At 41.8% G+C, this 23,006-nt stretch overlaps 1 protein-coding gene across 6 annotated transcripts in view; it reads right to left on the bottom strand.

Moving 5' to 3' along the window:
* Positions 1 to 22,425, bottom strand: part of PLEKHA1 (pleckstrin homology domain containing A1) — a 72,252-nt gene extending 49,827 nt beyond the window's left edge. For all 6 annotated transcript variants that reach the window (XR_010922192.1, XR_010922191.1, XM_067561356.1 and 3 more), the window contains exons 1-2: positions 22,111 to 22,425; positions 3,845 to 4,005 (exon numbers count right to left, since the gene is read on the bottom strand). Coding sequence is in view for 4 of the 6 variants with exons in the window: in XM_067561356.1 (XP_067417457.1) it covers positions 3,845 to 3,985 (141 nt within the window). In the remaining 2 variants the exon portion in view is untranslated. The remainder of the gene's footprint in view (positions 1 to 3,844; positions 4,006 to 22,110) is intronic.
* Between the last annotated feature and the right edge of the window lie 581 nt (positions 22,426 to 23,006).

The raw sequence follows: 23,006 nt of genomic DNA, 5'->3' as shown, positions 1-23,006 counted from the left end.
GCCTTTGATAACACTGACCATTAAAGTATCACATTTGCAAACTAAAGCAGGGGTAACAGGCCTGGTTTCTGGTGCTTCTGTGCACTTCTTGCTTGACACACTCAAATGGAGATCATAGAATCATAGAATCATAGAATATTAGAGTTGGAAGGGACCTCAGGAGGTCATCTAGTCCAACCCCTGCTCAAAGCAGGACTAACCTCTGCTATATCATCCCAACCAGGGCTTTGTCAAGCCGCAGCTTAAAAACCTCTAAGGATGGAGATTCCACCACCTCCCTAGGTAACCCATTCCAGTGCTTCACCACCCTCCTAGTAAAAAACTTTTTCCTAATGTCCAACTTAGACCTCCCTCCCTGCAACTTGAGACCGTTGCTCCTTGTTCTGTCATCTGCCACCACCGAGAACAGCCTAGCCCCATCCTCCCTAGAACCCCCTTTCAGGTAGTTAAAGGCCGCTATCAAATTCCCCCTCACTCTTCTCTTTTGCAGACTAAACAAGCCCAGTTCCCTCAGCCTCTCCTCATAAGTCCTGTGCTCCAGCCCCCTAATCATTTTGGTTGCCCTCCGCTGCACTCTCTCCAACTTGTCCACATCCTTTTTGTATTGGGGGGCCCAAAACTGGACACAATATTCTAAATGCGGCCTCACCAATGCCGAATAGAGGGGAATAATCACTTCCCGTGACCTGCTAGCAATGCCCCTCCTAATGCAGCCCAATATGCCATTGGCCTTCTTGACAACCAGGGCACACTGCTGACTCATATCCAGCTTTTTATCCACCGTTACCCCCAGGTCCTTTTCTGCAGAGCTGCTGCCCAGCTCGTCGGTCCCCAGTCTATAGCTGTGCATGGGATTCTTTCTTCCTAAGTGGAGGACTCTGCACTTTTCTTTGTTGAACCTCATTAGATTTCTTTTGGCCCAATCCTCCAGTTTGTTTAGGTCACTCTGTATCCTATCCCTACCTTGCAGGGTATCTACCACTCCCCCCAGCTTAGTGTCGTCCGCAAACTTGCTGAGGGTGCAATCTACCCCATCCTCCAGATCATTAATAAAGATGTTGAACAAAACCGGCCCCAGGACCGACCCCTGGGGAACTCCGCTTGTGACCGGCTGCCAGCTAGACATGGAGCCATTGATCACTACTCGTTGAGCCCTATGCTCTAGCCAGTTCACTATCCATTTTATAGTCCATTCATCCAACCCATACTTCTTTAACTTGCTGATAAGAATACTGTGAGAAACCGTATCAAAAGCTTTGCTAAAGTCAAGGTATATCACATCCACCGCCTTCCCCACATCCACAGAGCCAGTCACCTCATCATAGAAAGCAATCAGGTTGGTCAGGCATGACTTTCCCTTGGTGAATCCGTGTTGACTGTTCCTGATCACCTTCCTCTCTTCCAAGTGCCTTAAAATGGATTCCTTAAGGACCTGCTCCATGATCTTTCCAGGGATTGAGGTGAGGCTGACCGGTCTGTAGTTCCCCGGATCCTCTTTCCTCCCTTTTTTGAAGATGGGCACTATATTTGCTTTTTTCCAGTCCTCAGGGACCTCCCCCTGTTGCCACGAGCTTTCAAAGATAATAGCCAATGGCTCTGAAATCACCTCAGCCAACTCCCTCAGCACCCTCGGGTGCATTGCATCCGGCCCCATGGACTTGTGAATGTCCAATCCTTCTAAATAGCCTTGAACCTGTTCCTTCAGCACTGCGGGATGTTTGCCTCCTTCCCATTCTGTGCCACCCAGTACAGCAGTCTGGGAGCTGATCTTGTCTGTGAAGACAGAGGCAAAAAAGGCATTGAGTACCTCAGCCTTCTCCACATCCTCCGTCACTAGGTCGCCTCCCTCTTTCTTGTTGGTAACTAATTTTCTTCCTTGAACATATTCTCCTGTGGGTTCTGCCCATCTTGTCACCTCTCTCAATCAGAGTGTAAAGTTGTTCAGAAATTCAGTAAGGGAGACTTGAGCTGAAACATCTTTAATATGTTAATTATACATAGCTTTGTATATCTGTCACATGATCCACCTGGAGTGGTTGATTGCATTTCTCAGCATCTGGCAGAGATTCGGGGTATGGATGACAGCAAGCTGTCTGTATTGCGTCCAAGTCAAGACTACTTTACTACTGCTGCTGGCTGGTTGTGGATAAAAATAAAGAATACAGCAGAAAAAACATCAGTTGCTTCAAGTGAAGGTATGTGTCTGCCATTTATGTATTGGGTTTGCAGTCTGGGGGTCTGGTTAAACTTCAAGAAATTAGAAAATCAGGTAGAAGCTATGGCAAGGTCAGTTTCATCTCCACATAGCCAGGTCACCTCATTTATTTCAGACGCTCCTCTTGCAATCCTAATTCATGTCTTTGTCATTTTGATACTAGACTACTGCAATACACTCTCCATGGGAATACATTTTAGATCAATCTAGAAAATGCAGCTTGTACAGAATCTGGTAGACTGCTTGTGAAGCAGTGAGTCATTTTGTGAGCAAACTGAATGCATCTCATCTGTACTAGCTGCCTACTGTTTCCTGGATTGATTTTGACTGATGAAGATATAAATGGTTTTGGACCTACCTATTTAAGAGACTACCTCTTTCTTCTGGAGACTCTGCCACAGTTGCAGTCAGCAAAAGTGCATGAGTTAGAATTTCACTAGCATAATAGAAAGGGCCACGGATAGGGCATTTCACTGGTTTTTTTGCTATACTCACATTACTGTCAGGGTATCTCTATCTCTCACACACTCACACACAGTTTTTGAAAGTGTGTCACATATGAATTGTACATTTAAGAGTTTGTCAAGCATGCCCAGAATTTGGAATGGTGGTTCTTATATAATAATTCAGATCTCAAACAAAATATTTCTAATTATGAGCATTAGTTCTGAAAGCTACGTACTACCACAAAAAAATGAGGAAACAGTGTGTCATTTATTTCTAGACCTATAGATCTGCAAAACAGGCCTTAAAAATATCATTCAATTAGTTCAAATTAGCAACTTGCTCTTCCTAACACACACCAATTTTAACTTGATTGTAGGGGCCGCTGTTTCAGACAATTATAGGTAGAAACCAGAGAACTAGTGTAACTGCATAAAGCACTTATCTACAATTCCAGCATGAGATATTTTATTTTAAAATCATAGCAGAATTTCAGTTGAGAAAAGCAAGAGGGTAGTCAGGAATATAATTCACAAACCTATGGTATCATTAAAAATACTGAAAATTATTTTAGTTACTAGATCTTAATTATGTAAAATCTGAACAGTTCTGTGAAACTGAAATTTTAAGAGTTTTAATATCTGAGCTTTAAAGTTTCCCCAAGTCTTAGTCCTGGATCATAGACAAAAAAGAGAAAAAGCTTTTTCAACATAGAGAAAAGGCACCATGTTTAATAACAGATAACAATGGTTGTGCACATGAGCATACTGTATTATCCAATACAAGTTGAATTTGATTTCAGGAGTTTTCTGAACGTATACCTATATTTCAAATCCCAAATGACCATAAGTTAATCAATACCACTACAGTGGATGTTACACTGAACTCAAGATCTGCTTGAATTTTCCAAGTGTGATTGTGAATTCCAAATGCTAACAAAATTATTTAAGCTGTGAAATATACAGTTTTCCCTTACAAAGAAAGGGTTTCGCACAGTGGCATAATCAATGAATTGGGATACAAGTGATTTAGATACATAATAATTTACTTAAAAGCTTTCCTTAGAGCTTCAAGTTTGATGAAATTCATTCTGAAACCCTCTTCCATGTATACAATAGATTTGCTTTAGGTAAAAAATATTGCCCTCTAATAATGTCCAAAATTGTATCCCAGAAGATGTCTTACCTGTGGATTATCCATGTACCATACCAGATTGTCTTCCCTTTTGTCCAGTATGAAGTACCTCCGCAGAAATTTCCCACTATTCTCATTTTCTTCAATGTCTAAGAAACCACAAATGCGATTCTGACGATCCACATAAGGCATTTCTGAGCCTGAACATTACACTGCAAAACAAATACTATTATTAAACAAAAATTTGCTTTCACTGATTATAAGACAGGTCTGTACATTTTGAGCAGAGCTTCAACTTCTAGAAGATATTCAAGAAAGTAGCTTCCACATAGCAACAAGTCAAATTAAAATTAAGTGTTTTTTCTACAGCAGGAGTAATTTTTTATACATTTATTTGAAATATAACTATTTAGTACTTAAGTGTTTATCTACCATGAATCGAGTACCATGGTATTTGGGTGTTAAATACTGGTAGAACAGCATGCCTATTATTTTACACAAGATGAGCATAGGATAATCAACGATTCTTTCACGTATTTGCACAAAGGGTTAGAGAACATTAGATTTACATTTCTTCTCATTTTTAACAATAGGTCTTTTACAGTTAAAAAAAGATATTTGTCAGCAGCCCTACTATCTGAGATGACTTATCATACTCTGCTTAGGGAAAGGAAATTAAAATGAGGGGCTTCTGGGCAACTATCTGTATATATGAAAATCTTGCACAAAGCACACCAAGTTCAGTTGAAAATCAGAAATCTCTCACTCTTGAATGTTACTAAATAGTGAGGGAGAGTAAGTATCCATGTATAAGCTGCAGGTACTTATGCACACACTATGTAAACCCAAAACTAAAATCTTTGGCACTGATTTGTGATGCCATCATGTATTTTTCGGAAAATCAGTTCTGACCACGTGTTCCCATTTTTTCTGCTTAACCTTTTGTTGCTATATTTCTCTTACAGACCATTGCATCATCCTCTTCTGCTTTTATACTCAGAAGCCAGGCATATCACTAGCTTTTAAATATAAGACTGTAAGCAAACAATTTTCCATCCTTTTGGAATTGTGATCTAAAAATCCAAGTAAACCCAACATTAAAAATTTACATATGAAAGCTTGCCCGAGGTCAATATATTTTAAAGAAGGATGGGAACAATTCATAGTCTTGCATTAAGCTTCTATACTTTGTCAGAGGCAGTACAGAATAAAAATACCAATTTTAATTAGCTTCTCAACTCTGTACAATTAAATTTAGGTATGTAAGCTATTTGTCTTCCATGGAAACTTTCAGACTACTCTACTAAGCAACATGGTGACATTTTCTTTAAAAAGTTTATTGGAATGTTGTCATCCATTTTTTCCACTGCCTATTTCTTTGCCTAAAAGTCATCAGAAGGTCTCTCTCTCCCTCATATATATAGATGGATGGATGGAAGTGTATGAGGAGGGAGAGAAGAGACCTGATGACTCAGGTGTGGGGGGTGGGGGAGGAGAGCAGGATGTGAGGTATTTGAAGTCACATTTTTTATTACACATTTATATTCAGGATCACCTGCTTGGATGTGATTATCTACAGCTTCCAATTTTTGTATGCCACTAAACCCTTGAGTCACCATGTACATTAGCCCACAATTTTAGTCACTTGGAGAAAGCCAGAGATAAATAAATCTCATTGTGAACACTGCCATCTCACCATTTAAAAAGTGAATGTACTAGGAATACTTAAGAACTGAGAAATATGACAATGAATTTAAAGATGGTCAATTAACTTAAGATCTTAGCTAGTAAAAACCTGAAAGGAAATGAAATACCATGGTGATGGGCCACCTTATTAAAAAAACTAGACAAAAAGCATTTCTCTGCTACTTAAGGAGTTAGACAACAACATTATAGAATAGCGCATCTTACTTGAGAAGTATCTGAGAAGATATTTTCCATAGTTTTTCTGAAGACATTGTAAAGAGTTTAAACCCTTCATCTAGAAGTAAGATGCCTCATGTTTCCAAAAGGAAAATTACCATGTATATATAAGTTAATTGACATTATAGAACTTCAAAGGCTTAAATTAAATAGTCAAGAAAATAATAAAATTTACCATGAGAATCTAGTATTTGCTCATGCAGTGTATAACATACATATCAACATCTCAGGTCAAAGACATACTATATATAAATGTTGCTGATATGACTAACTGTGGAAACAGATGTATGGTAATTCTTAAGACAGCCTCACCTAGAAATTGTACTATTAATAGTTCACACAGAAGCTCTTGGGACCATTTGAGAGTGGGGAGATGTGATGTGGCTATAAAAAAAAAAAGCTAATGCGGTCCTAGGATGCATCAGGCAAGGTACTTCCACTAGAGATAAGGAGGTGTTAGTACTGTTATACAAGGCACTGGTGTGACATTATCTGGAATACTGTGTGCAGTTCTAGTCTCCAATGTTTAAGAAAGAAGAATTCAAACTGGAACAGGTGAAGAGAAGGGCTACTAGGATGAGCCAAGGAATGGAAAACCTGCCTTATGAGAGGAGACTCAATGAGCTTGGCTTCTTTAGCCTACAGAGAAAGGCTGAGAAGAAATATGATTGCTTTCTATAAATACATCAGAGGGATAAATACCAGGGAGGGAGAAGAATTATTTAAGTTTAGCGTCAATGCGGAAACAAGAACAATTGGATATAAACTGGCCATCAGAAAGTTTAGACTTGAAATCAGATGAAGATTTCTAACCATCAGAGGAGTGCATTTCTGGAACAGTCTTCCAAGGGAAGCACTAGGGGCAAAACACCTAGCTGGGTTCAAGACTGAGCTTGATATAAGCAAGGCAGCCTGAAGTCAGATTCTGTCCCCGGATATAGAGACAAGGAAAGAAGAGGGAGTGTATCCCCCTCTCCTGCTGTGCTGTGGGTAGAGGTACAGGAGATTGGGTTTTAGGTTTTTCCTGCTATGGGCAGAGGACAGCTAGAGGGAATTTTGCTTCTCCCTGGTCTCACTGGAATGGGGAAATCAAACCCTGTGCAGGGCTGACTGAGTGGGGTTGTGTGAGAGCCAATGGTGAGCAACGGGCAGGATCCTCACAACAAGGGCAAGAGGCTAGTGGAGTTGGTTTGATTACCAAAGATTGGCTGCATTTGTTGGTGAGAAAGTCAGCAGAGATTTGATGCAAATTGTCAGGGCGATTGCATCTGAGGTTGTTTCCACAGAATTAAAGGGCATGCAAAGTATAAGGGGTTGCCGGAGCCAGGACGTTTGACTCAAGTGATTGCAAGAGATGGAGATATTGAGGGCAGGGGTGAGTTCAAGCAACAACAGATAGAGGTTCCTGATTGCAGGGGTGGTTGGATCTGCATCGGGAGGAAGTTGCAGGGACAGGTGGGCCCCTACCGCACAATGTGGCAACAGGTGGGGATTGCAAGAGTCTTGATAAGGCATGGGGTCCGGGCACTACTGTTTCCTGAGGCTTTATACGAGGAAAATGGGGATAGACCTGACGGGATACTGAATGGGCTAGGGCAGAGTCTTAATAGCTGTATCAGCTTGTTTGGAGGGCACACCCCTGTAAGGAAGCACATGATATTGCATGGCTGCTACAGGCTAACTTGCAGTTGTTGTAACAGCTTGGGACACCCACGGGAAAGGTGTCTTGCTGGGGTGGTGATGGAGGAGGGCACAAGTTGTGGTGATAGGTAGGTGGGGCAACCCCCCTGTACTGGTGTGCAGCCCTCTGCCAGGGGGAGGGAGGAGAGAGAAAAGAGCACTGGGAAGCTTTCTGCTCTTCCACTATCAAGGGCTGTAACTTCGTAGAGTAGTTGTTCTAGTGGTAGCACGGGGGCGGGCCAACACGGCAATAAGGGTACTACAATGATCAGTCCTGAATACAGATACGCTGTGGTTGGAATAGACGATGCCACGGGGAGCTGGTGCCCGCAGAGATAGTGGCCTATTCATTCCACAGTAAGTCCAGCAGGGGCCTGGACTGCATAATATTTGCTGGGCATCTAATGATAGTTGTTTTTGCAACATCTGTATATTCAGGAGCGCCACTTCCAGTTAAACTGGAGGTGTTAAGGGTGCTCCTGTAGGACTACCCCCAGCAAAGCCAATGGGGCAAATTTGTAGGCAGAATTTAAGGAGGGATTCTGATCCCTTTTATGTTTAACATTAAAAAAAAACCCAACAACAATCAGGGGCGGGGTTTGGCTATATTGGTAAGACAAAGATTCTGCAAGAATGAATTGAGGGTAGAGTGGCAGGGTCATTCAAGCAATTGCCTGTGAATAACTTGTAGGTATTTCCTCCCCCCCCCCGCCCCCCCCCCCCGGCCAAGGCTTGACCCCAAGAAAGCTCTAGGAAATATAAGTTACTTCATCACCTTTCTGGGATTGATAATGGCATAGCAGATGCTTTGTCTCATTTTCAGATGCAGATTTCTGGAGCTTGCACCAGGAGACAGCTAGGAACCCGAGCAGATGCTGCTGGCGCTATGGAACCTCAGCATAGGATGGTTGTCAGTGTGGTGCGGAGATCAGTCGCTCCACGCACATGGCAGAGCTATGAGAGAAGTTTTAATGATTTCATGCAATTTCAGGATTGGGAAGGACAGTCAACAATATGGCCCATTACAGAGGAGCGGGTGCTGCAGTACTTGCTGTCGTTGGCAACCCGTCACCTGGTGTCCTCAACAATCTCGAATTGCCTTTCTGCCATTACATTCATCAGTAGGCTAAATGGTTATCCAGATCCTTGCAGTGATTTTTCAGTTTGAAGGTTATTGCTTGGGTGGTCACGTATCAGTGGCCCCAGGGAGGATTCACGTCGTCCTATCAGTTTACATGCTTAGAGATCTCATGCAGATACTTGGTGTTATATGTCACAGTGGACAGCAGGCGGATTTATTCATGGTGGCATTCTTGATATCATTTTTTGGTGCTTTCAGGATCAGCGAGCTAGTACCTGGGTCCAGTAGGGACTCTTCAGGAAGGGCTTTGGAACTGCATGATGTACAATGGCATGAGCATTCAGTGACATTACACTTACAAAGGTCAAAGACTGATCAAGTAGGCTGGGATGAATCTTTTATACAATGGGAGGGCGGTGAATCTGGGGTCTGCCTCGTGCGGGCTTTGAAGGCCTACATGGTGATATGGCGGGGGGGAAGAGAGGAACTTCCTTTTTATGCATGGTGATGAGACTCTCCTCACAACCGATCAATTCATTACGGTGTTGAGACGGGGATTGGCGAGGCACAGCCCACAAATTTGGTTCCCACTGATTCAGAACCGGAGCAGCCACAGCAGCAGCACAGCTAGGTATGGGAGCAGAAGCAATTCAGGCAATTGGGCATTGGATTCGGAAGTGTACCCAATGTATATGAGACCTCAAGTGGTAAATCAGCACTAATTTGCTGTAATCTCATTCCAGATGTTGGACGACCAGCCATGCAGACGGTTGTGTGATGTGGTCTGCAGGCCCAGTATTGCTTTTTGGGCACATAGGTGTGTGTACAAGTTGCCTGAGGATTCGCAGCTGGGATTCAGTGGTGAAGCAATACTGAGTTGGCGTGGAAAGAGGGGCACGCTGGGATCAGCCAATACCCCCACTATATGCTGTGGGGCCGGTCAACAGCCATCAAATATAATTGTGGTGGCATACCTTGGAAGTGTGTAAAGAGGGTCAAATTAATGCTCAGAGAAAGGAGGGACTTGAGGCTGATTCTTGAACCTCTCTACATTTCCTCAAATCTTTGTTTTCTCATGTGTAACATTAATACACTATTTTCCATTCTTATGATTTTCGTGTTAGCATAATCATCACTTCCACTTCCTGCTCTATTTGAATATGCCAGTATGTTTGAACTTTGAGTTTAACCTTTAACTCTCTCAAAAGTCTTTTCCTGAGAAACAGATGGTAAGAGAACAGGAAGGTACATTATTACCACGAGTCTTTTCTATAAAACGTTGCATTGGCATTAGGAAAGGATTTTATTTTATTTTAAAACATTAACATGATGTATATGAAAATATATTTCAATGATGTACCGTAAAAGTACTGAATATTCTCAAAAGTTTTCACGTCTACTTAGCTTCAAGGACCAAGCTTCAAGGATGTTCTTGCTACATAAAATGTTTGCAGACATTAAAAGTATAACCTGAAAGTGCCCCATCTTCAAATATATAACATGCATGACAATTTAATGCAGAGAAAGCCTAAGTTAAAAGGTAAACTTCACAATAGGAAAAGCTAGAAGGAGAGTTTACAGTTTGTGTATTAGTAAATTCATTATCAGCGGTATCCAACCTGTGGTCTTCAAGGCTCTCAGTTGTGGCCCTTGGGAATTACTATGTTCAAATAACTGTACTAGATTATAAACTGAAAGTATTTTACTTAACCGTACTCTGTGACTTTTAAACCAAATTGTTTGAACCAGCCTCACCACTGTTGGCAGGAGCTAGGCAGTGCCACCTCCCAAGCTGCCTCCCACCATTTCCATAGCAGCCCCAGGAGCAGTTCTAGTTTGAAAGCCAAGAATGCTCAGAGCAGCTGTTGTCCCATACCTGTAGCAGGTGCCCAGGAGCTCCCCTGTTGGTCACTGGTTCCACTGCAGGAAAGGGAAAAGTAGTTTCTGGCTACTCCATTGACTGATTCTTTGTCAATCACTGGGAAGAGCTCAACTGGGTCTTCATGAGCCATGAGGCACTTCTAACAAAAGATAGCTCCCCTTCTCCCACTTTAGTACCTATGGCAACCCAGAAGAGGGAAAAAAAATATAGGGAGACCCAATAATCAGTTATGGCTCACTGATTCTCTGCACCAGCCCAGCTTGATGGCCACTCTGGGGACTGTACACCAGTTAGAAATATTTATAGCACAATGCAGGAAGTAAGAGAATCTGTCCCAGAACATTGGTTGTGGCCCTCTGATATTTTTAAAACAACACGTTGAGCTCTCAGGCTGGAAAGATTAGACGCTGGCTTCTATAGAACTATTCAAGCTCTTAGAATCATAGGGTTAGAAGGGACCGGAAGGGTCATCTCGTCTAAAACCACTTTATCAGCTCAAAATGCCTTCTCTCCACTTTTCCTAACCAACTTTCATCACATGGACCATTCCTCCTATTTTGCTGACAGTCAAGCAAATCAGAAAGGATCTCTTCAGCCTGGAGTTAAACATCCTTGAGATGGAAACAAACTTGCAGACCACAGAGTTTTAAAATTTGGCCCACATCTACAAACCAGGGAAATAGAAACATTAAAGCAGTACGTGCTACCACCTGTATCCTGAGCCCCTGTCCCCTGAAGGGTCAGTACAAAGAGAGAATCTTTGCCCAATACTAACAAAAACAATTATTTCCTGATAGAGGGACTCTGAACACCTTAAAATACATGAGAAATCCAAGTTAAAAAAAAAACAAAAACAAAAAAAACCCACAGCTGACCTCATTCACTAGTGTCCCATCCCAATCCTTTCATTTTTGTGAAAGACTATTGGAAAGGTGGCAGTGAACCACCTTCAAAAATAGCAAGCATCCACTCCAGTGTCAGGCCACATCATAACTCAGAAATGGAATTGTTTGCACTGATGAGTGACCTTCTTGTGAAGTAAAGCCAGATGAAACTATGTTGAAATTATTCACTCCTCACCCCCTATCCAAATATACACGCATCTCCTGTCAGGAGCAGTCAGAACCATGATAAGATAAATGTTCTCTTGCCTTTTCAATATGCTCTAAAGCTAGGGTGGGCAAACTTTTTGGCCTCAGGGCCAAATCTGCATATAGAAATTGTATGGCAGGCCATACAGAGGGGCAGGGGTGAAGGGGCGGGGCTGCGCAGGGGTAGTGGCCCCGACGTGGCGCTGCTTGGGGCCGGGAGCAGCTCCAGTGAGGGCGCCACTGGGCCTACATGGGGGGGGGGGGGGGGGGTGGAAGAGGCAGGGCCCGGAAGAAGGAGTGGCCACTGCACTCCATCCAGGGTGCCACTAGGATCACGTGGTGGGAGAGAGGAGAGGGGCAAGGGGAAGGGGCGGGGCCAGGAGGGGGGGAGCGGCCACCACACTCCGTTCAGGGCACCACTGGGCCCAGATGGTGGGAGAGGAGTGGGGGAAATGGGTGGGGTTGGGAGGGGGAGCGGCCACCACCACGCCACACAGCTTGTTCCGTAACATTTCCACAGACCACTGATTGAGCTTGAAGGCCTGTTGATAAAGCTCAGATGGGCTGTATACAGCTCCCGGGCCATAGTTTGCCCATCCCTGCTCTAAAGAGTCATAAATAGCTGCTACTCTTCCCCTGCATTGCTGATTTTTCAAATCCCATAGTACTTACTCTTGTCTTTGCTAGGGTTACTTGAAAGATGAGACATTTTAGGATACCAACAAAATGGCAGCCATGTTTTGTTTTATGTATCTTCATTCAGTACAGGTAGTCTCCCATATCTCAAAATCATATCTCAGTGAATAACCAAAATTGAAGCATAGATAAACAGCTGTCTCAAATTGTAGCCAGGAGAAATGGAAGTGATACTAGCTCGGAAAAAGATGCATGTTCTACAAAGAACTTGGAAGCACCACCGTCACACACTCAACTGAAGTAATCTGCACAACCTTGAAGCCAGTCTGGACACATTACTGACTCTGGATACAGTCTATTAGCAAGAAAACTCCATTCACTCTGCCTGGATGACTAGGATTGCTCATTTTAGAAAAGAGATGACAAAGGGGGGGTATGATAGAGGTCTATAAAATCATGAATGGTATGGAGAAAGTGAATAGGGAAACGTTATTTACCCCATCACATGACACCAGAATCAGGAGGACACCCAACAAAATTAATAAACAGCAGGTTTAAAACTAACACAAGGAAGTACTTCTTCTCATACCACTCAGTCAATCTGGGGAACTCACTGCCAAGGACAAGCAGGGCACAAAGAGGGACACTTGGGTGGAGCATAAGAAAAGATGGCAAAGAAGGATATAGATAAATGCAGGGTGGAATTACAGGCACTTTCAAAGTAGAGAAAGTATTGGTTAGAGGAGAGAACTTAACAACTGCATTATGAATCAACCTTGGCCACAAAGATCACATGAGGATAGACTAATGTCTTGGAAATTAGGATGTAGAGGAAGGGATGAAGTACTCTGAAGATGTCTTGGAGGCCTGCACTGGTTAGAGAAAGAGGAATGAGTTAGACTGGGAGACAAAAAAAGATACGTTGTAACATTGGTAGTGACAGAATAAGAGGATGGAAGAGTATAGAGTTTTAGGAGGGAAGATCAGAAGTTTACTTTTCATCATGTGGAATCACTGTATTAGGTTTAGTTGCATGTCATTCAAGATCAGCTAGAACAAGTGGAGAACTGGAGTTGGATAGATAAATATGAGGATCAATGAAGAGGTCATAAAAATCAGTGGCAGGCAATAAATGAGATCACTCTGGGAAGAAAAAAGGAAAAGAATGGGGGGAGGGGAAGAAGAGGAACAAACAACAGAGTAGAGAGATTTAAAGCATGACTGAAATAACTTGATTTAAAAAACCTCATTGAGCTAAATCCAGCCAAGACTTGGTAAAAAAACTAAACTGGAAACTCATCTGGATGTTGCAATTTTGAATTAAAATGCCTAGTAAACTAAAACATGAATGCTTTTATCATGACACTACTGTAGGGTAATGTATGAATTTTATAAAACTGCTGTGTGCAAAACCCCAAATACTGAAAATTAAGGCTATGATCCTGCAAACACTTAAATAGATACATAAAACTTTACTTACAGAAATAATCCCATTAAAGTCAATCAGATATTGAATGTGTTTAAAGTTAAGTGTTTGCAGCATCAGGGACTCTGTATTTTTATTAAGAACTTGTCATGTAGTGCATAAAATCTGAGTTACTTCAACAGTGAAACAATTGTGTTTTAGCAATAAAAAGTTATTTAAACTTTCAGTAATTTATAAACAATTTTTTTATATACAGGCATAAATTCTCAAAAATTGAATCCAAAATTAGGCTCTTCAACATGCTTTCAGACATTTAAGGCTGGGATTTTCAAGAGTGCTTAGGTTAGGAGCACAAGTTTCATTGACTTCAAATTGCAAAACCTGAAGCATTTCAGCTCTCTTTACTTGTGGAAGTACAGTATACTGGATGGTGGTGGTGGCCATAAATATCATCATCATCTAGCTCTTATATAGCATTTTTCACTAGTAGATGGATCTCAGAGCGCTTTACGAAGGAGGCACAGAGCATAGACTATTTGCTTTTCAATTTTGGTTTTGTATAGTCTCACAATAAAGGATATTAATGAGGCCTTGGGTTTGTTTTTTTCCAGCACAGATAAGCATTTTAAGTGTGAAACTACTTAGTAGAAAAAAACACAAAGTCTGTAATTCTGTCAACAATTAGGAAACTAAACAAACACGTAGAAAACATCCACTTTGACAATTTAAGATCATAAAATGGGAAGTAAAGAACTAGCAATATGTAAATAAGTAATTTGATTTAAATTTTAAAAAATCTGAATTTAAATCATAATTTAAATTAAAAATTTTAGTCATGATTTTTATCCATGCTAGGAAGCAGAGCTCCAGAAAGCTGCTGCTGAAGATGTGGGCAGGTAGAAGAACCACCCAAACAAAACCAAGAACTGTTATTTGAAAACACAAGGAAAAGGACAACACTCAAGGCAACTGAATTACAGAAGAGAAAATTACACTTACCTTTTGTTGAAAGCAACCTGAGCAGAAAGACATGGGGAAAGAGACGGCAAGGGATTGAGGAGAGTTGGGAAAGTGAAAGATAAAAGCCAACTGGTCCTAATAAACAGTACCTTTGATCCTATATAAAATATTTAAGTTTTCAATTCATGTACATGTGCTTTAATGGAATTACTATAAAGGTAGGGTCTAAAAGCAGGACAATTTAAAACACATTCTAAAATTAGAACTAAACAATTTACAGTTCCAGTAAACCCAACCTGTCTGGTGTTTTTATATATTTTTGTTATCAATATCAATGAGTTATTAATATCTTATACATATTACAAGATACTTGAGTACAGGACTTTGGCACTGACAATATAGCAAACTAAAAAGTTCCTGTCTACACTGACCTTAGAATAGGTATTTAAAAGCTATCTTTATACATAGTGCCCCATATATTTCACAAATGGGGAACACCACAAAATAATGAAACAGAACAAACTACATGAAACAAAAAACTCAACCTGCAGTAGCAGCTCCTGTCCCATGGAGCTGGTCCACGATTCCAGCTCCAGCCTTTGCAATCTGGCACATGGGGTCACAGCACAATTTACTCTAATTTGTCCTGGCTACCTCTCTGCCCTGACTGAGGAATGGCTGGACCAAATCTGAGTGGCGCTGGAACCCTGGGCACCAGGTGGCAAAGCTGGAAGTAGTGAGCTGGGCTCAGATCTAGGAGACAGAAGCAGACACCGTGGGGGGAGTGTGGGGCAGGCTCACTAACCTCATTACCTCCCTCCATCCCCCCAAGGTCTCCCACACCTTCAGGCCAGGATCCCCCCCAGGCCTCCCACCCCACTAAGGAAAGAGAGTTAGAGGGGGGATGGAGAATATTTAAAGGGGCTAGAAGATGGGTTTTTGTGGCTAATGGGAGTTTATGGGGGATAAGGCTCAAAGGATGGGCGAAGGGAGAAATGTGTAAGGGAGGATAATGTCTGGGGTTGGGTCCCTAGGGACATAGAGTGGGGAACTGGAGAATGAAGAAGCCGAAGTTGGGAATATTCACAATGTTCCATGGAGTTTGTATCACTGAATGGGGACAGAGAAGTGAAATTTATCTGACACTACAAGTCCCAGATAATCCCCAAGGGGGGAACTGACCTGTCCAGAGTATTTTGGGATGGCTAACTATGGTAGGGGTTGGTGAGCGTCAAGACATGGAATAATGCATAATGCTTAAGAAAAACTAGTACAGTATTGATAAATTGGAATTTATTCATTTATTTGTATACAGACGGAGGTATTTTATTAATGTAAATGTAACAGGGAAATAAATTATTTTAATGGATAAAGCAAAAAGTTTCCAAAAAATAAAATGAACACTTATCAAAAATAAAGAAGGCTCTACTTATGTACACTTGTAGCCAAAAGGTGGTTCTAACTGTGGGACTTCCTAGTATTAGAGCATGGGCCAGAACCTCCAACTATTCCTAGAAAATACTGGTCTCATCCTAGTTCTGGCTAGCTTGTGAAGTCATGTTACCATCACCTCAAATACTACAGTAATAAAGTTCATAGAAGTAATAATCTGGCCTGACCCACCTCATGCTATTTAGAGCAGTGTTTCTCAACTTTTTTGATGCCAGTGACTGGCTTGCTGCTTTTCTAAACTGTGTCAGGGAGAACTCAGAGACCAGCGACAGTCCATGGACCAGTCGTTGAGAAACACTGATTTAGATCACTCCATAGTTACATTGGCTCATACCTCTTCATTTTTAAGCACATGCTGGGGATGAGGAATCCAAGCTCCCTTCAACCATGATCAGATTTCCTCCCCATTAAATTCACAAGTCAGTTTCCTTCTCTGAGACACCCATAATAAAATAAACATTTGGCATTTGGTGAAAAACAGAAAACCCCACAAAATAATGAACTCATCTAGTCTGAAAGAACTGAAATAGGTACAGAGTTGGTTACACAGTATGAAAATACTGCTGACCGCAAAACCGATTTAACTGTGTATAAACTGAATTAGCTTGAAAATTCTTAAAGAACAGTTAAGGTAACATTTTTTAGCCCCTGCCAAAATGAGAATTCATACACCAAGAAGAATGAGCTAAGGTAATAGTTAGAACAGTGGTTCCCAACCAGTGGGGTCTTTCAAAGTGGCCCACCACTCCCCTCCCAGTGGCTGCAGAAGGGATCCGCTGCCTAGGGATCCAGGCGGAGCGTGTTGCCGCGGGGCTACAAGACCGGTGCAGGCTCCCTACTGCAGCCAGGGGGACACAGGAGATCAGTGCTCCCCTTCCCCTGGCTGTAGCAGGGAGCATAGCAAAGCGCTCCGCCTGGGTCCCTAGGTGTTGGGAACCACTGAGTTAGAACATCCACCAAACAGTTATTTTATATATGAGCATCAAGAATGTCAAAGCAATGCACAAAGGCATATGATTGACTTATGCTGGATAAGAAAAACGGTTTGAAATTTTCCCTATTAGAACAGTTGATTTGACAGTTTATTATATCCCCCTAGAAGAGTTAAATATACTTCAGAGTGTCCTGTAAAGAGTAATATTTTAAGAAGATTGCTCATTTTTATAATAGACAATGACAAGTAACTGTTATAGGACACAGCACTTAGCACTCTGTTACTTGTCTGAGAAAGTTAAGATATTTTATTACCATGTTTTCTTGGGGATGTAAATGTAGACTGTGGGTGTTTGGGAGCAAAGCAGCCAGGAAAATGTGATTATTTTGAAGCATATTCTTTAACATGTGAATGTACGGCATATTTCAGGTCGGTCACAGTTTGCACCTGAGGTAGAATCTTAACAACTGAAGCTCCTATTTGTAAAGTTTGATAACCCTGCTCTCTGCAAGTGTATGCCATACACATTTAGTTTATAGTATTAGTAAGGCTCTTACATTTATATAACACATTTAATCCACAGAGATCCCAAAGCAGTTTATGTACAATATGATATTGCACCCACCTCTAAAACACACTGGTCTTGAAATTCATTTTCGTCTTGAGGGAGGACATTGATCTCTTCCTACACTCTTTCAAATAGAGGGGATTCAACAGATCAGATTTCATTTCAAAGTTTTTTGGCTATCAGTACAACAGAGCTAGCAAATCTGATTGCTTTAGCTAAAATATGAGCTTTAATACCCTAAAATTTAAAGTGCAGTCCAAGTGCAAAAAGGATCCAAGAAACACCACTGCTTTACTCAGATTGTTGTGTATATATTGAGATCTGAATATGTTAATGAGTTTTTAGTGTTTTCTTCTCTTTTTTAAAAGCATCTGTAAAACTGCAGAGCAAACATAACTAAGAGAGAGTGAGCTATAGTCTATTCCTTCTGTGCATCAGATTTGTTTACTAAGTACTAATCAGTTACACCTATTCAACCTCACTGAGGACTCTCAGGGTTGCACAGGTGTCAACTCAAGGCACAAGCCAAAGAAAATGAATGTGTATAGATAGTATCTCTGAGGTCAAAGTTCAGGATACACAACTAGGCAACTCACAAGAACAAGTCTGCAGGACTGGACATTAGAAAAGCATAATTTTTACTTATAAACTGAGCATATTTAATAGTACAAATACACACTGGAACACCACATCTCTCTCTCTTTTTTTTTTTAAATAGAATTGCAGTTCTACCTAGCATAATATTATAAACCGTTTGCTTTTATTTTCTTCCCTCCTACTGTAGATTTTCAGTCCACACCCCCTTGTGTGCCCTTTCCAATTCTACTGTTCCATCAGCCTTAATGGTACCATTTCCTTAGTAGGGCATGTCCCCAAACCTCATTTTTGTGACCTCACGGACTCCTCCCGCCCTGGGGCCCACCCTTCCCACAATCTAAGGTACTAATTTGGCCCCCCCTTATTACAGTTTCTGAGCATCTCAATCTGTAATGTATTTACCCTCATAACACCCTTTTGAGGTAAGTAAGTATGAATATCCCCCTTTTACAGGTGGGGAACTGTGGCACACAGACTAAACAGCTTGCCCCAAGTCACACAGGAAATCTGCAGCAGATCAGTGAATGGAGCCAGTCTCCCAAGTGCACCCAAACCATTGAACCAACCTGCTCTACCTGAATACCTAAAACTAGTCAGATTTTTTCAAGGCAAAGTCAGGCATAAGTTCCAACTTGGAAACTTTTTAAACTGTCAAAGGCCACAAATGTGCACCAGGCCTACCTCTCCCTAGTCACGCAGATAACATTAGGTCAAAACTAAGTGGCTCATGTAATTCTTTCAGTCAGAAAATTTAGTGCAGTTCCTCCAACATTAGAGAAACACCTACACATTCTAGATGCTTCTGCAACTCCTTTGAAGGGGAAAGTACTCCTCAATGTCAAGAAAAGGAACCAAGTTTCCTTCCTTCCTTCATAGTAACAAAATCCAAGTGCTTTACAATCACTAACAGGAAGGTCTTTTTTTTTTTTTTTCAAAATAGTATACCAATTCATATGTAAATGTTTATACAAATAATTAGATTTCATCATATATCAAGAGTTCCTTAACTGAAGTTTTAAAAAAGCTATTTTAAATAGTTCTTCAAAACTCTAATTTCAGAGGTCTCCTTAAAAGTAGAAAATATTATTGGAAATAGTGCCTTGCTCATGCCTCTTATACTCATTCATTTCAATGTCTGTACACACAAAATCTGACTTGCACTTGAAAAACTAAATTTGAATAGTAAACTGTTTATTTCTGACTTCTCCAGTTTGCATATGAAAAATTAAAGTAAACATATTAGTGCAAAGCATAAATTAAGATTAAAAATGTATTGTAATATGAGTATTTTAAAACCAGGGATGTCTGTCCATAGTCACTAGGATACTGATATTTATTGTTAAATGTCTAATCTAACCTAATTCACTTTTGAAAAAGATTGATACCCATCAGTCTCCAATTGTACTTTAATTCTAAAAACTCAAAGCATGGATTATTTCCAGATTGCCAGCATAATTTAGACCTTAGTGACTATATTTTAACTATTTGCTCCATTTTGTACAATAGTTTTTATATTCTAGGCAGCAAATATCTGATCATATTTGACATCAAGGATTGCGAATTAATTATACTGTGTGCTCTCATAGATCTATAAGACAACTGAGCACAAGAATTTATTGTGCTCCCAACTCGACTGAAGCCTTTGTAAAGGCATTTTTATATTATGCTAATTATTCAAACAGTTTTACAGAAAATACACTGTCTTTCATCACAAGCTACTATTAAAGTCAATCGCTGACAGACCATTACTTTGACAGATTTTTGGAATCAAAGAAAGTGCACACTTCCACTCGCTGAAAGTGTGATACTGTAATTTAGTTTTATGACAGTCAGTAAAATCAACCAAGACCAGTATTATCTTCAATCATACAACAAAGATTTGAAGCTACTGAGCAAAGCTTCATCTCAGTTAAGATAGTTTTTTGTGCGCAATATGGTAAAGTGTACCTCAAGTCTATAAAAAGGAAATAGACAAATCCAACAGGTTCACATTGTGACTTAATTGTGCAAAGTTATTGCTTCCACTTGTTCGGTCAAAACTGTGTTCAAATATAGCATATTTTGCTATAGCATATAGCACTTCTAGCATAAAATATGGATCTAGCAGTGTGTAGAACAAGGGAGAGAACAGAAATTTATCTCTTCATTAAAAAGGACTATAAAGTTCATATAATGAGCTCAATCCAATGACAAAGCAGATATGGTGCAACTGACTTCAATACAAATATAACAGCTTACTAACATCTTCAGAAGTGACTATCCTTTTGGGATAAAGTTACTTGTGGACAAAGTCTAAACGAAGAGAAGTTGCCAAAATTAATGCTTTTACCTCAACTTTAGTTTTGGATAAGCAAATGAACAGTCTTCACAATACTATCATCAAATGTTAATAAACACAATAACTATTAAAACCTCATCCACACTTGGAACTGAATAGGATCTAAATCAATTGTTTACACTAAAATGGTGTGTCTGGACAATGAAGATCAAGCTCAACTGTTAAAAAAGCTTGACTTTCACGGCTTGGTTCTCTTGTAGATGGAACCTTGAAAGAAAAAAAATAGTTTGAATGGGATAGCATTTTCTTTCCAGAAATGTAAAAACAGATAAGTATTTCAAATGCTACTACATGCCAATTAGGAAAGCTTTGTACTACATTATTTAGGCTGTCATTTGGTTGCTTATTTGGATTACTTAACAATATTGTAAAACTCCAACAAAATGAAATCTATATGCTTATTAACTTAATTTGTCAATAAAATTAGAACATAGTTTTGCATCATCCATTCAAAGATATTTTGATTAGCTAAATAATCAACCCAGATTCATCATGTCAGAACCACAGGATTCTCTCACCAGTCTACCAGTCATACTAAAGAAAAGTTTTTTGCTACTGTAAGACAGGTTCATGTAAAGCCAAATCCTTCAAAGCTAAAGCAATCTAGAAATTCAATGAGTCATAACCATAATTTTCATCTGATCTTTAAACTGCAGTTTGAGATTTCAGTGTTGAATGCAAATGTAATAATACATATGCAAAATTTTGAAAAGCTACATGAGTTGATCCCAACATCCATACCTCTCTCTCTCACACACACACCCACCCTACACACACCAGTCAGCCTGTGCTTCAAAGTAGATAAGATCAGAGTTCTGCCATGCTCAGAAGACAGAAGTTGCAAAGAAGAAAAAAAAAGCTTACTGGTAATGAGATCAGCCTCTTACTTCTGGGGATGTTACTGAGTCTCAAATGCTTACCAGGTTAATTATACCATAAACACACACAATTTTTCTCCAGGGTAAAGTCACTTTGAAAATGTTCACCAAAGTAGTGACTATAGAGTGAGCGTGAAATGCTTTCCATACCATAAAGCTAAACAGTGCCTTTCTTCACAAGGCTTTATAGTGAAATAAGATATTTTGAGGAGTGGTGAAAATAAATTCCCTCCCTCCACAACCGCAGCCACACACAGGTATCCCCATAACCTGAGTGTCTCCAGCCCACCCATACTCTGCTCCCCTTTCAACCCCCTCCTCAACACACCCTCACATACCCCTCTGCCCCCACACCATACCCTCAAGTACCCCCTCACGCCTCATCCCCAAACCCCCCCGCCCAGGTACTACACCCCCAAAGACCCTTCACTTCTCTGCCCCACCCCCGCACCGTACCCAGAAATACCCTTCACCTGCCCCCGCACCACACCCCCCAAATACCCCTCTGCCCCCGCACCACATCCCCAATGTCCCCGCCCACACACTATGCCCCCTGCCCCTCTACTCCTGTCCCTGCACCATACCCACAAATACCCTTAGCCGCCCGCCCCAGCACCGCACCCCACCCGCGCCCCTGCCCCGGCACCACACCCACAAATACACCTCCCCCCTCTGCCCCACACCCCAACCCCACAGCCCCCCCCCCTCACCCGTCCGGCTCGCCCCACCTCCCACTGCCTTCCACGCACACAGAGCCCCAGCGCCGGGCCCTGCCCACATCCCCGCACACGGGAGCCCCGTCCCCTTCTTCCCGCCCTTAGGGAGCGACTACTAGGAAAGCCCGCTCCCCTCACGGGCGGCCGCTACTCACTGGAGTCCGGGGCAGGTCCGGAGGGAGCCCAGTGACGGCGGGGGTAGGGGGGTAGCTCGGAGAACGGCCGCCGCCTCGCCCACTCCGCGCACAGTGCAGCTCGCAGCGGCCCGGCCCGACCCGGCCCAGCGCAGCACAGCGCCGCCGGCTGACTCGCTGCTGCTGTTGATTTTTTTTTTTTTTTTTTTTTTTTTTTTTTTTTAAAGAAATGAAGAAACTTTATTCGTTTCACCCTCACCAACAAGAGAGCAGAACAGGACCTCGGCCACTGCGCATGCGCTAATGGCCCGCGCCGACCCTGCCGCCCCTCCAATCAGGCCGCCAAGAAGCACAGCGAGGGCAAGCCTCCTAAAGGTTTCGGTTCATGCAGGGCGGGAGGGGATAGGCCGTAGGTCGCAAAGCATCGTGGGACATGTAGTCTCTAGGCGGGCAAGCCTAGAAAGGAAAGTGGAGCAGTGCATTCTGGGACTTGAATTCACTGTGCGTTGAGGAAGGTGCCACAGGGCTAAGCGCTTGCGACGGTGGCGCTGGTAACAGCAGCTAGCAGCGGCCAGTCCCTAGCGTCCAAAAATCACGAGTCAGGCCTCCAAAGTCCTGAACTGGCCGGAAAACCGTGAGAGTCTAAAAATAGCAAATTCTGGGTGCTTTTTATTCGCCTTTAGGTTGCTGAGCTGTTGTAGTTCCCAGTTTCAAGCTTTCCCCCACAGGGAATTGGTGATGTTAAATGAAAACTGACGTTCTTACTTGAGCAAAATTACGCAAGTGGCCACATTTCTGCATTGGATGAGGGCAACACCTTGCATGCTGAGACCCATTGTCTTCCTGCGGCTTCACCTCTGTGCTGGGACTGGAAGGAGTACTGCACCATGCATGAGAATAAGTGACAAATACTCCTT

The sequence above is a fragment of the Emydura macquarii genome, unplaced genomic scaffold (genome assembly GCF_026122565.2).
Source record: "Emydura macquarii macquarii isolate MOO-44397 ecotype Brisbane River unplaced genomic scaffold, CSIRO-AGI_Emac_v2 contig_2372, whole genome shotgun sequence".
Taxonomy (NCBI): domain Eukaryota; kingdom Metazoa; phylum Chordata; order Testudines; family Chelidae; genus Emydura; species Emydura macquarii.
The sequence above is the reverse complement of the archived record's forward strand: the minus strand, read 5'-3'. Positions and strand labels throughout refer to the sequence as shown.